This window comes from Drosophila willistoni, assembly GCF_018902025.1.
Source record: "Drosophila willistoni isolate 14030-0811.24 chromosome XL unlocalized genomic scaffold, UCI_dwil_1.1 Seg141, whole genome shotgun sequence".
Classification (NCBI taxonomy): domain Eukaryota; kingdom Metazoa; phylum Arthropoda; class Insecta; order Diptera; family Drosophilidae; genus Drosophila; species Drosophila willistoni.
In genome coordinates, this window is record NW_025814052.1 from 13,676,259 (window position 1) to 13,693,075 (window position 16,817).

The 16,817-nt window shown below is 38.0% G+C and overlaps 3 protein-coding genes across 3 annotated transcripts in view; 2 read left to right on the forward strand and 1 right to left on the reverse strand.

The window, feature by feature from the left end:
• Positions 1–8,722: 8,722 nt before the first annotated feature.
• On the reverse strand, positions 8,723–10,229 carry LOC111518486 (myb-like protein X). The gene is made up of 4 exons (XM_023175333.2): positions 9,913–10,229; positions 9,655–9,842; positions 9,108–9,598; positions 8,723–9,001 (listed from the first exon to the last, which is right to left on the reverse strand). The coding sequence occupies exons 1-3, from the start codon at positions 10,159–10,161 to the stop codon at positions 9,484–9,486; spliced, it is 552 nt and encodes a 183-aa protein (XP_023031101.1). The 5' UTR covers positions 10,162–10,229; the 3' UTR covers positions 8,723–9,001; positions 9,108–9,483.
• Positions 10,230–13,752: 3,523 nt separating this feature from the next.
• LOC6641323 lies at positions 13,753–14,722 on the forward strand. Its single transcript, XM_002064289.3, has one exon. It carries the CDS (start codon positions 13,836–13,838, stop codon positions 14,634–14,636), a length of 801 nt encoding a protein of 266 aa, XP_002064325.1. The 5' UTR covers positions 13,753–13,835; the 3' UTR covers positions 14,637–14,722.
• A 1,366-nt stretch (positions 14,723–16,088) lies between these two features.
• Positions 16,089–16,817, forward strand: part of LOC6641324 (putative mediator of RNA polymerase II transcription subunit 26) — a 28,378-nt gene continuing 27,649 nt past the window's right edge. Inside the window, exon 1 of the mRNA XM_023175262.2 lies at positions 16,089–16,137. The gene's annotated coding sequence lies outside the window, so the exon portion shown is untranslated. The remainder of the gene's footprint in view (positions 16,138–16,817) is intronic.

Consider the following 16,817-nt stretch of genomic DNA (forward strand, 5'->3'; position numbering starts at 1 on the left):
AAGCAACATTGGCCAGGGAATGCCGCACATGCCCCCAATACGCCCATTAATTATACTGCCGCACTGCGAGAGGGCCTCAAATTCACCGACCGACCTCGCTGGCAACGGGGAGAAGCAAAAAAAAAAAAATAAAAATGAAAACCCAACTCACTATTCCACGATCTGTGCTGCTGCCACCCATCAAGCCACATTCGTGCCAGGCAGCCAGGCAACATATGGCACACGTTTTGCTCTGGCTTTGTCGCCTGTCGCTGTGATTTCACTGTACACATACATGCATGTGTGTATGTATATGTGAGTTTCGGGTAACGAGGTCACATACACATTCACATGGACTGCTCACAGCAAAACTGGTCAAACAAAATTATGTTATTGGTCAATGTATTTATGAGTGCGCCAGGCTCTTTGTCTCTCTCTGTCTCTCTCTGTCTCTGTCTCTCTCTGTGCTGCCAAAAATTTACACGAAAATTGGCAATTTATTGTCACGCAGAGAACGAGTGAGAGAATAAGATAGTGGGGATAGTACTCTTAAATACCGCTAATGGCAATCCATTGCGGTTTAGGTTAGGTATGGGCCGAAACAACAGATTCTATTCTAACTCCACACAAATTTCTCTACATTTGACCATAATCATTGGCCTACCAGGCTTTTCAGAAATGCGATAAGCCCATCTGTATCCAAACAAAACAGATCTAATAGGAAAGCCTGTAATAACTGCTAACTGAAAAACTTAATTAAAGGAAGCTCTGAATCCCTGAAACATGACACAGAGTTTAGTTTATACTTTAATAAAGTTGAATAAACATTTTCATTAGTTTTTGTTAATTTTTTTTTTTTGTTTGGGGGGGGGGAATGGCTAATGAACTGGCAAAATGGATGTGGGCAGCCGCATCATATTCAGTGTCTAATTAGCGTCTTATTTGCAACATTTTCTGGCCGTTTATTACGCATACGCCACATGGGCAGGGGGTAAACACAGTCACATACACAGGCACACACCTGCACACATACTCTTACGCATACAGAGAAAATGTTAATGAGGCAAGTCTCGGATTTCGCATGCAATGTAAAAGGAGACAACCAAAAGAAAAGTGCGGAGTGTAAAAAAGAGGGTGGACGAATATGGGTTGGACTCAGGATTGGAATCAGGATTGGGACTGGGAGGTAGAAACATTAAATATTTGTCCCCAAGTCGGAGGCCATGTCATTCATTCATTCATTTATTCATGAATACTGAATAGCTGAACTGCTAATGAATGAATGCATGAAACGGCAACTAGTTAGTCTTTGACTTGGAGATGAAATCTTTGAGCAACAACAACATCTACACGGACATGACAGATGACAGGTGAGGTGGGGGTCGGGGTGGATGGGGACTTAGTAGTAGTTTCCAGGGTTAGTTAGTTAGTTGGGGTTGCCAGCCAAGCGTATTTTTCGTATTTACATGTTGTTTGATTTTAAGTAACTTCCTTCCTTCCTTCCTTCCTGCCTTCCTGGCATTGGCCGTTCTCTTACTGACCATTTGCTTGGCTTTTTCTTTTGTCTTTTGGTTTTCTTTTGTTTCGTTTCGTTTAGTTTGGTTTTGTTTTTATCCTGTTTGTGTCATTTCATTCTCAATGCAATTCTATATGCAGCACTTTCCCTAAGCCCTAATCCTATGGCTCGACGGCATGAAGCCCAACAAGATCCTTTTCAACAGAACTTACAAGCCTTAAATGCCCTCTGACAGGACTAATTGAAAATGTGGCATAAAATTAATTTTCATGCATTATTAACGCAACACTACATCAACAACAACAACAACAACAGCAATAACAATAAAAAACTTAAACCAAACAAGAAAAAAAAGAAAACAAAATAATTAAACGACAAGTGAGAAGAAGGAAAAAAAGTACCAGATTTAACCAAATTGAAATTTAATTGGAATTTTTATAAATAAATAAGTATGGACAAAGTGCAAAATGCGGCCGTAAAATAATTTGTTGAGCCATATACCCATTAGATCTATCTGTCTGTTGGGTATATTTCAGTCTTACAAAAGGTTACAGCAAAGAGTAAGTTTAATTTGGTTTTTCGATTTCAATTTTTGGGTTGTAGAGTATTTCCTTATTCGTCCTAAACCATTTAATTATTATTTGTGGCGGAGAATAATGACAAAATGTTCGTTTTGGCTTGTTTTTTTGAAGGGGAGACTATTAAATGCTTAATCAGTTACTTATGTTGCTTGCAACGAATTACCAGCATCATCTCCTCCATCTCCTCCTTCTCCTCCTTCTTCTTCTCGGTGTCCTGATTCCATTTTCCTTGCTGCTGTTGCCAAGTAAAAATGCTGAAAATGCTGAAAATCTTTTGCTATTGTTGGCGCTCATTTTATTCATTACAATATTTTTGTTAATTTACGACTGCATTTTGCGCTCCACTCAGTTGCAACAGATTTACTTGCCTCTGCAACTGTGGTAAAAAACAAAATGGAATACAAAAATAAAAAATAAAAGCAATGTGGACAATGCAAATTGTTTATACCCTTTCTTTTTTTAGAAGGATATGCATTAGTCAATTTTCAATTGCTAAATTAAAAACATTTTATTAAGTAAAGTATATATATTTTTGATTCATCATAGAAACTATATACTGAGAAACAAGTGAATCAAAAACATAAAGTACTTTGTAAGAGTATACAAGACATCAGTGTGGCCCAACTAATTTATTCTTTGTTGTTTTGGTTCCTTTTTTTGTTTTGCCCGTTTTATCATCAAAATTGCATTTTGGTTTTAAGGCAAGGCAAGCGGAAATTGTTCTGTTTGGTTAGTTTGAGGCTGGTAAATAGCATTTATTATGCAGTTTTCAATTAAATTGGTTTTCCAACTTTATTTTAACAGCAGTCCCTTCGAATTGAATGCATAAAATGTTTTCATTCTATTCAATCAAACATACAAACAAAACCAACTTTCACTGATAGTCCAACTGATATTATAAACGTTTTTTGTAATGAGTTTTTATTATTCAAATATTTTGTGGGGTCGAGCAAGGGTGGGGGTGGGGGGAGGCATATAGCTATTTGATTTCACTCAGGATTATGACAAACGTTTTCGGGATGCTTTATTCATATATATATATGTATATATATAAACATGATCGAACATCTGCAATTTGTCTACTCAAATTGGCCATTGAAAGTGTTATATTGAGCATATTAAATTTATATTTGTGAGATATTCATAACATATAATACAACTTGTCATAATTTGATTCTCACCTCCCTCCCCTCCCTCCCCACCCATTCCAGCCCATGGAATTTTGTTCATTTTGTTATTCATTCATTCATTTTGCATCTCGGATTTAACTTACTTTGCATGGAAAATTGCGAGTCATCTGCCAGCTAAAGCCAAATGAATGGGTGAGGGCAGTGAGGGGATAGCAGCGGGGGAGGGGGGCAAGAGCACTTTGCATATATTATTATTACCATAGCTGTTAACTGTCCGAAGTATTAGTAACAGTTTATATAGTGTATCCATGTGTGAAGTGTTTATATATTTTATACAAAAGGCACACATACACACACACAAGAACACACATACATATATACAGAGAAATATGCAGACCCAAACACTTATATATATTATGGGCAGATGCTTCAAAAGTATTCAGAATGGGTGGAGACTCATTTATGATCAGAGAATTGAAAAGAATCCGAATTACTTTCCTGTAATTTAGAACTTATCTTAGAGTAAAGGAATTCATTTTTAGACATGAGTGTTCTTAGATAGGCTATAAGCTATAATGTTAATATAAAGTATGAATACTCGATCTAAACATTACAATATGAGCACTAGCTAAAAGTTTATACACTGAGCTTTAATTTTGTGGTGTTTAGTAGGGATGAAATAGAATGACTTTAAGAAATAGAAGCCCTTTTTGGTTGCCAAACATTGGCAAAAATTCAGCATTTGATCCACAGCAAGGTATCTATTCAATTCATTATTTGCTTTATTGCTCTTTCATAGTAGAATGTTCTTAAAGATATATGTGATAGGAAGATTTTACAGAGTTATAGCGATTGCTTTTCAGCAGAGAAATTTTTATATACATAGTTATACAGTTTGATGGGTGATAATATAATATGGCAAGGAAAAATGAGCGAAAACCTTTAATATATGCCTTTAATACGAACTTAAGCTAGGTGACTGGGACTAAGGTGACTAAGGTGCCAGTGGCTACCCTTAGGAGATATGAGTATTGTGATCAAGAAGATATGCTCCTAAACTGTCTAATAGTAGTTTAAGAGTAGTGTTTTCACTAAGAGTCGTCAGATTGGTCAATAATCTGTTTAATGGTTTTGACGCCAGCCGTATGCTATAAGGTGGATGTTTTGGTAAAACATGGGAGGTTGAATAGAAGCTTTAATATTTTGTTTTCGCATACTTGCAATTTCTTGTACTTGAGCCGTAGGTTAGTATAGGGAGAAAAATGGTTTTGAATATGATCATTTTGTTAGCTGAGGAAAGTTTAGATTTTCGTTTAATAATTGGGTAAATGGTGCAGATATGTAGTTTTGTTAATCTTATTGATTGTGGCACCAACATGAGTGCTAAACGTAAGCTTTTTAACGAAGTGGATACCTAAGTATCGCACTGTATCTACCCAGTTAACTGGAGAGTTGCAGATTTTCAGAGGCCCGTCAGGGAGAAAGCAAGCCTTTCTTTTCTTGGCATTAGTTTTGGTGGCATTAACTTATGTATCTATGATTCCCCGTTGAACAAGTGCTGGAGTATGTACAATTCTTAGGCAAATAAACATTCCAGGAATTCGAAAAAGGAGGCCCTTTTAATTAGTCATGAAACACACCTCGTTTAATCTGTTGTTTCTTTTTTATATATGTACGTATAATAAATATATATTACATGTAGATATAATGAGAATTGGTATTGCTTTTGTTGTTGTATGTACAACATGCAATTATTTTTCATATGATATTAATGCAATGCCAATGCATTCATCGGACTGAAGCTTGCTGCAGCTCAGTTCAGTTCAGTTCAATTCAGTTTAGTTCGGTTCAGTTCACTTGATATAGTTTTTTGGTTTATGTCCAAACTAAATGAGGCATCAAATGTCCCCCCTCTCTCGCTCTCTCACTCACTCTCTCACTCTCTGTCTCTCTTGTTCGCTTTCTTGCTTTGTTGCTGTCCCTTTTAATCCTGGCGCTGGCAAATTGTTGAGAGCGAGTGGCTTAAAGTAATTTAATTATAACAAATTGGATTAACATTGAGAAGTAGCAAATGGAGGGGGAAAAGGTGAAAAAAGAACCAAAGGACACCAAGGAGATCGAGGGGATGGTGGGGATGGTGGGCATGGTCGTGGTGGTAATTCGTTGCTAAGCGCCTTCAATGAGTTTTAAGGACTGTGTACGCGATGGTTTTTCAAATATATATATATACATACATATGTATATTTTATATCATATGAGATTTTCCATCTGCTGTGACCTTTACTTGATGGTATGTGTATTGGTATGTGTGTGTGTGTGTGTGTGCGTTTGAGTGTTTCAGCATGCCTGTGGCATTAAAAACTATTTTTAATGCATTTTAATGTACTGCAATAGCCCCGTCTGTTAGCTTCGCTTGTTGTCTTTTAATTTATGGCATGTTTAATGCAATTCACTGTTGTTGTTATTGTTGTTTGCTCCTGCAGTTTGCAGGCATTCGTAGTCCTTGACAGACGAAATACTGAAAATACAGGACTCGAAGAGGACTCAGGACATATCATCATCCCATTGTCAGTTGGCCAAAAAACTATTATGCGCTTTCCGCAGAAAACGCACACACAAAACTTTCAACAATCTGAACTACCTCTCCTCCATACACACACACACACACTCTCGCTGTCTCTCTCTCTCTCTCTCGCTCTGTCTCTCTTGTTCATTCTCACACTCCCTTTTGATGGCTGGTTCTTTGGTGAACTCCTAGAACTTCTTTGTTTTGCACCAGCCACTTGATATTGTGCTCTCCTTCCTGCCAGACTGGCTAAGTTTAATTGTTAATTTGGCTTATGGCTTCTGCCATTGTCCTCTCGACCAGCATCTTGACCACAAAAATCATATTTCTCAAAACCCAAAACTAAAGTGTTGTTCTTGTTGTTGTTGTTGTTTCTGGCGCAGTGCTTTTGTGGTTTCTAGCCCCCAACCCCAAAAATGTGGTCCAATTGAAATTGCTTAAATGAGTATTTAATTATATGTAGGTATACATATATATATCTATGTATATATGTGCATATGTATGTGTGCAGCAGGGAACTTAATTCAAAGTAAAACTGCAGTGCCAAGTTGCAGGTAATCGTTTTAAAAACCTTTAAATTGTAAATGAATATATAATATAGGCATAGATAAAGATACATGTATTGTAGAAGATAGTCGCTTTAAGCGGGTTCCCTCTCATCATTCTGTTTAAAGAGAGCCAACAGGCTATTAAGGATGACTAGTTCATATTCTTTTAAGCATAAATCCATAGCTCGCAAATAACTGTTGACACTTTTCCATTGTCTGCAAATAAGTGTCTTTCACTCCTCACACAATAAAAAAAACTCAGACAGAAACTGTTTTTGTCGCGACTGACTTAGCTCGCTCGCGCTCTGATCGAGATAGTTATTTCTGTTTTCGTTTCGCTCAAGTCAAACACTGATCGATTGCTTGAGTTAAATGAAGCAAATTGTCTTTTGCGTATGTATGGGTAAACACACGCGATTGATGCGTTCTTTTTCTTTACATTTATGTATATGTATGTATGTATTTACATGCACACGAAAGGCAAAGATCATTTCTGTTGAGTTTCTTAGTCAAACTGTCTTTTGTTAAGACTCTTTGTGTGAGCGAAAATCGTTTTGCTCTTTAGGCGACACTCATTTGAGAGCATCACACGAATGAGTCAATGCAAAGCGTCAAAACAAAGAGAGCCGCTCAGAGCGAGATCGTTTCTGGACAATCTTTTCGGTTATGATACGAAGCAGAGCATATAAGAAAAACCGAACAACTGTCATTTGCGAACTATGCATAAATCTAAATCGAAAGAGGTTAATCTATGGATTAGAGGTTAAATATTGTTTAAGTTTAATTTAAGTTTAGTGTTTCGGTCTCGTTTAACAGGAGAAAAGGACAAATTGAATTACTTTTGCAACATGGCAGCTACTTGCTGTTTCTGTTATTGTTGTTATTATACACACTTGTAGTGTTTCCTCTTTCAACAAGCGAAAAGTACATACACTAACAACAACACCTGGTCAGCTGCCCACAAAGGCATTCTTCGACTATATACCCGCAACTTCTCTATACTCATCATCATCAACATCCTTATCCACATCATCATCCTTATCATACTGTTGCCCTGGCTGGGCTGGGCTCTGTGCTGTCAGTTCAGCCAAGTGAAAATCCATTCAAAATCAGACAGGGTGGAAAAGTAAGTGAGAGAGAGAGAGAGAGGGAGAGAGAAAGAGGAGGACATCCGCCGTGCATTCAACCAAAGAATTTTTTTTCCACTTTGCAAGCAAAAGTGTGCAAACTTCCGCAGAACCAAAGACACAGAGCCTGGGACAGAGAGACTCCTCCAAGTAAGAGCAGCTGGACCAGTAAGCTATTTTTTATTCTCCCCGTCTCACTCTCTCACTCTCTCACTCTCTCACTCTCTCTCTCTCTCTCTCACTTGAAAATGCCGCCACACAATGGCCACGGATTCAGGGGAACATTTCATTGCATAAGTTGCAGGCGCCTCCTTTTAACAGGAGCTGCTTTGTCTGCACTTTGGCGGCACAATATGAAACTTTGCAAAAGCAGCTGCTACTCCTCCTCCTCCCCCTTCTCCTCCTGCCATTAACAACAACTTGTTGGGCTTTCTGCCTCTTTCTTGTCAATCGGTGGGACCGCCGCCTTTTGCCAATTCATAAAACATAAAAGAAACCAAATATTAAAGACAATATAAACAAATAATGCTAAATTTATGGATTATTCAACTATTTGGATATTCAATGAGTAAAAAAAAAAACCGAAACATGTTTAATCAATTGATTTTCATCGTCTTTAAACGCTTTGTCATTCAGTTTGAGACCGTTAGTCATTTGATTAATTTTGACTCCTGCCAAACTTACATGTCATCTTAGGTTTAACAATATTTGATTGACATTTGTCTCAAAAGTGTGATACAAATGTAATCACGACTTACCAATTTCCTCGGCATTCTGTAAGAACTATTTTTATAAATACATATGTTTATTCCATCCTCGAAAAACAGTCAAAATACAATGTCAAAGACTGTCAAACTGTTTCTGTGCTAAAAGTAGATGTCGTTTAGTTTTAAAAATTTTAATTTAAGAATGTGTACAATATTTCCAAGAAGATTATCTTGTCTGAACCTTTAAAGTTATATGCATCGTTCAAGTACTTTCATACTATATACGTGATAAGGCACTTTGGGGATAAATACGAATCGAATGATTCAAATCCAAGAGGCATTTTTCCCTGCTGTTCGTCACTTTTCAAACAGTCACTTATACATTGATATTACCAGTTTTATTTTTATTAAGATTTATAACAAATTGATTGCTTTGCTTGCCAAATATTTGGATTTAAGCTAAAATCCGCAAATCCCCAGATTAATAAAGATAATGAAAATGTGGACAATTAGCATAGATTTTGTCAAATTCACATTTCGAAGTCAGATTAAAATGCAAATTTTTAGCTCGTTTTTCTTTTTTTCTTTGGATTTAATATAAAATGTTTTATAGGTTTATAGATTTTGTTTGTTCACATCACATAAAGTTGGTACGCAATGAAGCTCCAACATATGCCATACCAATGCCAGCCAAAAGATAGACAACCAATTGCAAACAATCGCCCCATGATGAGCCATCAATTTGTTCAATGTCATCAATGGATGACAGAGTAAGGGGCAGCTTAGATGATTCGTTTGGATAATGAAGTGACGGCTCCTCATCTTGATCGCCTATAGCAGCATTTGCCTGTGAAAAAGAGAAACATTCGATCAGCAAAACTTTGTCAAGTGTAAGGTGGGATATAAAAGAGATCCCAAAGAAATGCATGAAGTCCGAAGTTTAAGTAGTTTACCATCTCACACATGGCGGCCATTTCGTTGGCCAAGCGATTGCGATGCTCTTGACGTTCCATTTGCATACGTTGCGTATACATTTCCCGCAGATCCTTCATATAGCGACTGGCACTGGCTGAGGTATTGTCTCTCATATGGCCATTCTCGTCGAGCACTGGATATGGATTTATCATGCTGGCAACTGTAATATCCATTAACATAATCCTTATTAAACTTTATTTTTTAAATAACGAAAAACAATTTATTTTATTTTATATTTCATCTGATACAAGGGGCAAAATTTAACTGAATTTATTTCTCACAGGTTGCTGATTATTCATTAAGATCGAATTTTTTTCTTGTTGTTTTTGGGGGGGGGGGCGTTTTTTTTTTTCTTTACGACAAAATGCAAGAGTTTTTATTTTGTCCGTCCATTAGCTGGGAAATTGTTGAGGTTTTCTTTTGGGATTGCATCGTTTCTGGTGGCTTATTTTCATTATTGGCTGCCACACTATTTAAAGTGATTCTTTTATTGGCTTGTGTTAAGATAGATTAACTGAAACTTACTCTTCATCGTTGTCGTCATATTCGTAGTACTCGATATCATTATTGTCCTCAATGTCAGTTGGCTCAGTTGACTCACTGGGCAACTCATTATTGTTATCCTGACGTATGGGCATCACTTCATTCACCGTCATTTCTAGTTCATCGATATCTGAACGCAAGCTACGAACTTCTTTGACAATCTCACTGAGCTAATTAGAGGGAACGGAAAAGAGATGCCAAAAAGTGGTAGAAAATTTCTTTAATCTCAATTTCTCATACCGTTTGCGATATCTCTCGACGCTCTTTCTCATATTTGGCAAACTTCTGACGATGTCGCCTTAGATTCTCACGATACATACGAAATTTCTCATCAATTGCATCGACAACATCCTCATCTTCATCATCAATATCAAGATAGTTGTCATCATCATCCTCCACGTAGCCATCCTCCTCATTATTGGCCACATTATTCATATTTTTATTCTTATCTTTATTTTTATCATTGAATGATTCCTTTTTTGTGTCCATGTTGTACAAAGTTTAGAGCATAAGTATTCTGTTTGTGGGTTTCTCACACCCAGAACCGAACACAACTAACTCAAGGCCTACTCACTTGCTCTACTCTCTCTATACATATCCTAAACCAAATAAAAAACACAATACATAAAACACTCACCCACCAAATATGGACCAGCAAGCAAGCGTCAACTGGGTCAACTAAATAAATAATGAATATTGTTTTGTTGTTGAACTCTCGAGCCCAAGTGCAACAACACGCGCATTAAAAGGCCACTCAAATAGCAAAAAAAAAAGAAAAAAAAAGAAATAAAACCCAACACCAACTAGACGCCAAGAGGAAACTCCTCCTAGCCCTGCCTCAACCTAGGTCCTAGCCCTAGGCCCAGCCACACCCACTCACTAGCCTGTGTGGGTGTGTGTGTGTGTGTCCCTGTGTTGCTCTGAGTAGGCTTACAAAATCGCAACAAAATGCAATGATGAAATGCTAAAAAGCATGAAACTGATGGCTGACGGAGACGAGAGTTTGAGGTTCAAGTGAGCGCTTGATTACAGCAAAATGCACTTAAAAGTGGAAGCCGAATCGAACGAGCACCACAGCAACAACAACAACAGCAGCAGCGAGAAAAATTCAAAACCCCCCCCACACCCCAGCCCCCTTCTAACCATTCATTCATAGGCACAGGGCCAAAGGCTATGCCAAAAAGTTCCACAAATTACATTTAAGTGACGCAAAAGTTAAGTGAAACTCATTGCGAAAATCGCGGCTTTATATGTGTGACGAAGCTCGAATGTCGACCCAAAAGTGGGAGTGGGTGGGTGTGTGTCTAGAGTGGGTAAGAGTGTGTGTGTGGGTGTACATTGGCAACACTGTTAAGTGCTTTGGTATGCCAAAAGTAGGCACTTGAACTATTTTTGTGTGTGGGTTGTTTTTGTTGTTCTTGTTCGCACGCAGTTTGCAGTTTTAGTTGCTGTTGTTTTCACTCGATGGGCAAAAGGGCAAATGGAAGGGGGGTACCAGTACTTACACAACATACAGACACACACACAGACACACACACACATGCTACATACTCGTAGTAACATCGACCAAATCGATGAACCCTTCATTCATCATAAGTTGAAGGTCTGAAACTAAACTAAGCGAATATATAAGCAAACAAAAACCTACGTCAAACTTGGTTGGTCAAAGTTAATGCAAGATTTTCGATTTCGAGGACATGACTTAAATTGCATTTTGCAATTATGTAACTATCAGCTGCAGGTTGTAACAACTTTCAGAGTTTTCCACAGATATAACCAAGTTTTCTGAAATGTCAAGAAATTGTGTAACTACAACTTTTCTTTGGTGTACCGACGCAACAAAATATTTCTTCGACCCTGGGCAAGATAATTCTCATTCGCTTTCTATGTATTTGAGCCTACCAATTTTCCATGCCCTACTTCAATTAAGTTTCTCCTCATTTCGGTGAGAGTCTTGTTTATAATCTGGCATAATCTCTTTTTCCCAAAGATCTTTCATCATGGACTTTTGAAGGCCGCCTTTATAGCTTGCCTCTCGCCATCTCGCTCACCTATCATTTATGCAGGTGAAAATTGAATTTTCTCGTCCACCCCGTCGTCTGGTGAATAAATGTAGAGGCGGAAACACAAGTACAACATTCAGTCGACCAGGCTAGGGCAGCCTCTCGGCTTCAATTATGAGACAATAAACAATTTGTTTTTCATTTTTTTTTTTTTTGCCCCTCGTTCTCCTTCTCTTCTGTATGTTGTTATTTTTTTTTTTGGTTGTTGTGTTCGCCCTATGCCCTTTGGCTGCTGCTGGGCTACAAATTGGCTGCGACACATTTCCCACCATTGGCCCATTCTCTCGCTGGGTGTATGGACGGCGGGAGGGGAGGGGGGAGGGGAGGCAACATTTGCGCCGGAAGCGGATGTTTGATAAATTCTTTGTGTCATTTTTATTTTCATTCTCATTTTCCATGTGGCCCACTGCCGTTGCCGTCATGATAACTGTTGATAACTTTTTTTCGCAACTTGCCCCAAGAGCGAGGACTTCCATTAAATACATATGTTTGTGTCTGTGTGTGTGTGGGTGTGTATCTACCCTGTGCAAAAAAAAAAAAAAAAAAATTTTGGTCAGATATTTTAATGAGATTCCTATAAATAATAATATAATAATATCTATAGTCAATGAAAGTTTCGGAAGCTCAAAGACTTAGCAAAGGATTACTTGTCGTATACGTCATTTGCATTACTCATACGCATGGTTGGCAAATTGAATGAATGAACTTACATTCCAATAGGCATTCTCTTAGGAATAAGGAAATCAATGAAATATGAACAAGAACAAGGCCTTTTATTGAGAGATTTAAATATCAACCCATTGAGTCCACATTTAAAAATCTTTATTCTATATAAACATTGAGTTGGGGGGCAAAAAATGTTAATTTAGTTTAAACATAATCAAGTCGTTGAGCAACTGGTAACAATTTGCTCCTTTCCTTTCTTTTTGCCTTAAAATAACTTATTGATTAAGCCCAATTCCAAGTAAGAAAAACGAAGAATAAAAGCAAGAGTCAATTTGCCAGATATTTTAGTTGGGGTTGTGTCTCTGTATGTGTGGGCCAAAGAGCTCGTAAATCTTGGCCAGTGGCCACATCGTCTTAAATATTCATTTGTTGGTACTGAAAAATTGCCTTGTTCGATTCCTTTTTGTAATTCACTCAAGCGTAAACCGTAACCAAGATGACTACTGAAAATTGCAATCTGCTGACAGTTTCGAGTAATCGCTTTTTCTGCATTTTGTTGTTGTTTGCTTGAGTTGCTATCGATATTTACCCAGACATCATCATCATCATCATCATCGTAGCCAATCGATGAGGTCAGTCAGCATATTAACGCCTTAATTTATGCAACGATTTCTTTGCGCAACGTGTCTATCAGGAAAACATTGAGGAACAAACAGTTTCTCATCTTCAGGAACTCATCAAAATCTAACAAGACTAAAGAAGATTGAAGAAGTTCTTTTTGGAATTTTGTCAATTTCGTTTCATTAAATCAACAACTGCATAAAGAACTTTGCTAAATGTCACACGATATACGAGAGAGAGAAAGTCCTGGGACACTTGGCAATTTGTGCTCTAGATTTGGTTTTTTTTTGCCAAAGCAAAAGAAATATTTCGTCTCTCGAGTGCTAAAGACGAAGGCGAATCTTGACTCAAATGAACTGGAGCGTAAACAAAAACAACAGAAGATTCGCTGCAAGAATGCATCATTAGTGCAGCAAACCGACAGGAGAGGCACACATTCAGAGAGACATCCAGACAGACAGACAACTAGCAGCAAGGCAAGCGAAACCATGTGGCAAATGAGGCTAAAACACAAGTGTCACCAGCATCGCCATCGCTGTCATACATCGTCCGTTGCAATTGCTACTCCTTCTGCTGCTGCTGCTGCTGCTGCTGGTGTCAAGTGGCAGTGATGGATGAATGGGTAGCCACTATGCAACCAGTTTGGGGGTTTCTCTTTTTGGGACTGTCGAAATCAACACTGAACACTGAACACTGACAGATTTGAAATGTGATTCGTAACTAATTCGTGCAATTAGTTAACTCTTCTTTATATTTCAGTTTACAATATTTATCAGAAATCATAGTACTAGAAAAAAATCCAAGTTAAGAGAAATGCCTCGTGTACCCTATACCTGGCGTCAGCCACCATATCCACCAGGAGATAGCGATAAAAGCTGGATTGATCCCAGCATTATAGTCATTTGTGAAGAGGCCAATTTGGATGAAGCAATGATTCCACTATTCAACACTTTATACGAGCCACTGGGCAAGAATCTAATTGCCAGCGTTTTTGTCCACGAGACAATGCGCGAAAAGTTCATTGAGAAGGTGCGTGCCGGCATTGGCACAGTGCATCGCCAGGTGAAAACCCATGAGCACTATGCCAGAGCATTGCGTTTGCTGGACTGCCTCAAATCTGAAGTGATTTGCCTACAGAAACCAGACGACATTGGTTTCATCTACAAAATGGTCGATGGCTCATCCCTGATGTCCTGTGAGTTCAATCAAAGTTTCTTCAGTCTCGACCATCCAAGCGGTGTGGTCACTATGCATACATTTCGCAATGCCATCGAATTGGGCGAATTGGCCCAGACAGAACGTTTGCCGTTCGTCAGTGCCGCCCTCTGGTGTCCCAAGATGGCTGCCGCCTATGAGGCGGCCTTGCAGCTTCCGATATCCACTGTCTATATCAATTGTCGTGATGTATCATTGGCGCCCATACGTGAATTCTATGACTATAAACAGCCATTCGTTATCATGGCGGACCATTATCATTATGAAGTAATCAAGAACATGGAACGCTATCAAATGATTGTATTTCCGGCCCAGGTGCTATGGGCACCTCAACCTCTAAATGAAAAGACTGCGGAGAAGGACATTCAAGTGCCTAATAGCCAAAAGTCTAAATGGTAGAGCAAGTAAAACGAAAACTATTTAAATTTATTTATGTTTAATGTTATCAAATGTTATAGTATACAAATTTCAAGCAAATTATTGAACTAATCTGTTCTCAATTTTGTCCAAAGATTAAGCCAAGCAAATCGAATGTTTCGACTGATATATAAGGTAATCGTGTTGTATTGTGGTAAGCAGATGCCGCAATATTTCGTTTGTACTGCGGTTGAACGAACGCCAAACACTCATTTAGATTGCGTTTGTGGTCAATTGCGGCAGCCAAGTTGCGGTTAGTTCTTGACCATGACCAAATGACTATTCAAATGGCATTCTCAAGGATCGAGAAAATTGCTAACTTAGGGGCGAGATCCTTGGCCACATTAAAGTGATCTGTGTTTCTTTTGGTGGGCATAGGCCTAATTATATATTACCTAAAATTAATTTTGTATTTAATTAATTTGGTAGCAAAAAACAGGATGGGATGGGGGGAGAGGGGGGGAGGTAGCCACGTGTGCAGTGATGCTTTCACATCAATTTACTTAGCCTAAGCAGCAACAGCAAGCGAAACGCAAAAACAAAGAAGAAAAAACAAAAAAAAAACGAAAACTTCATTAAACATTGTAACAATAACATTTATTTCCATTCTCAGACACACACACTCAGAGAGAGTGTGTGTGTGTGTGCCTGAGAAGGGGCAGCATGAGAAGGTAAAGATTTATAAGCATTTTACACCTGTGGCATATCTGTTTTTGCACTCATTCGCCCACGCATCAAACTCTTGGGATAAAAATGCTGAGTTGGCATGAAGCGTTTGTTAACCTCCCCACCTACCCCGCCACCCGAATATGGACATGTGTATAATATGTGTGTGTGTATGTGTGTGTGTGTGTGTGTGCGTGCAAACAAGCTGAAAATTCATTAAACTCGAGCAATAAATTCTTTTAATTGTTTTCTTTTTGCCTGCCGAGCCAAGTCACCCCATCAAGCCACTCCATTCTCTATCTCTCTCTATCTCTCTCTCTCTCTCTTTATCTCTCTACGTTCCAGAGTCCTACTTACTTATTTTGTATATATTTTCCTCCTGTTTTTTTTGTTTATTTGTTGGCATTTTCTCTTACTCTGATCTTTTTTGGGCTTGTTTGGCATGTCTTTGACTTGGTCTTACCTCACTTTCTTTTCTCATTAATTGTTAACAATTTCATGTATACATGGGAGAGACAGAGAGAGAGAGAGAGAGAGAGACAGGGACAGAGACAGAGAAGAGAGAAGCAGCATCATTAGCAAGTACAGTGCCGCTTAAAACTTTGACAGTTGCATCATTAAGCAGAATATTGTGAAGCATTATTTTTGGTGGTAGACAACAAGCTAATGAACCATTTCCTTTACAGCCTGTCAACACACAACAAAAACTAATGGTTTACCTTTCTCTTTTTTCCCCTCCCCGTTTCTTGTTTTCTGTGTTATCCTTCCAGGTGTCTGCATCTTCGACTTGTTTCATGTTGTAATTGGTGTATTTTCGGTAAGTACGAATGCTAAATATATCCATGCAATATACTTATATATAAGTTTACCATAAACTTTAGCAAAGATAAAAGTAAAAACTACAAACTTTGCCCATCATAGAACCACAGAGAGTGAGGGAGTGTGTGAGAGAGAGAGAAATATTGTGTATTGAATTGAGTTAGTGTCCTGTAGCAACAGACAAAAAAAAAAAACTTGAACCAAACAAGATTTTTCTCCTGCAAACTTTATTTATAGAAGAACCTTTTTGTATTTTATATTTTGACCCCCCAAACAGCCACCCATTTTGTGTTTATGGGGTCAGTTTGAATGAACCGAGAGTAGGGAAAGCCTTTTTATATTTTTTGTTTTTGTGTTGTGCCTCTTATCAGAATGGAAACAGTTCAAAAGGAAAACTTACAACAAACTGCAAAATTTGGAAATTCGAAAAGCAACTAAATTACCAAGTCATAACTTAAATACTCTTGCAAATTGGCGTTTCTTTAATATACCCAGCAGTCCTAATGTATCCTTAGCAGTCAGACATTTCATTTAACGTTTAACCTTAAGAATATTAAGTCTATTAACTTGTTTTTTAGCAGATGGAAAGCGATTTCAAAATTATATCTAAATGGGAATATAATGTTATCCATAGAATGCATTTTCCTTGGAATAACAAATGTGTATGTCAACTAACGA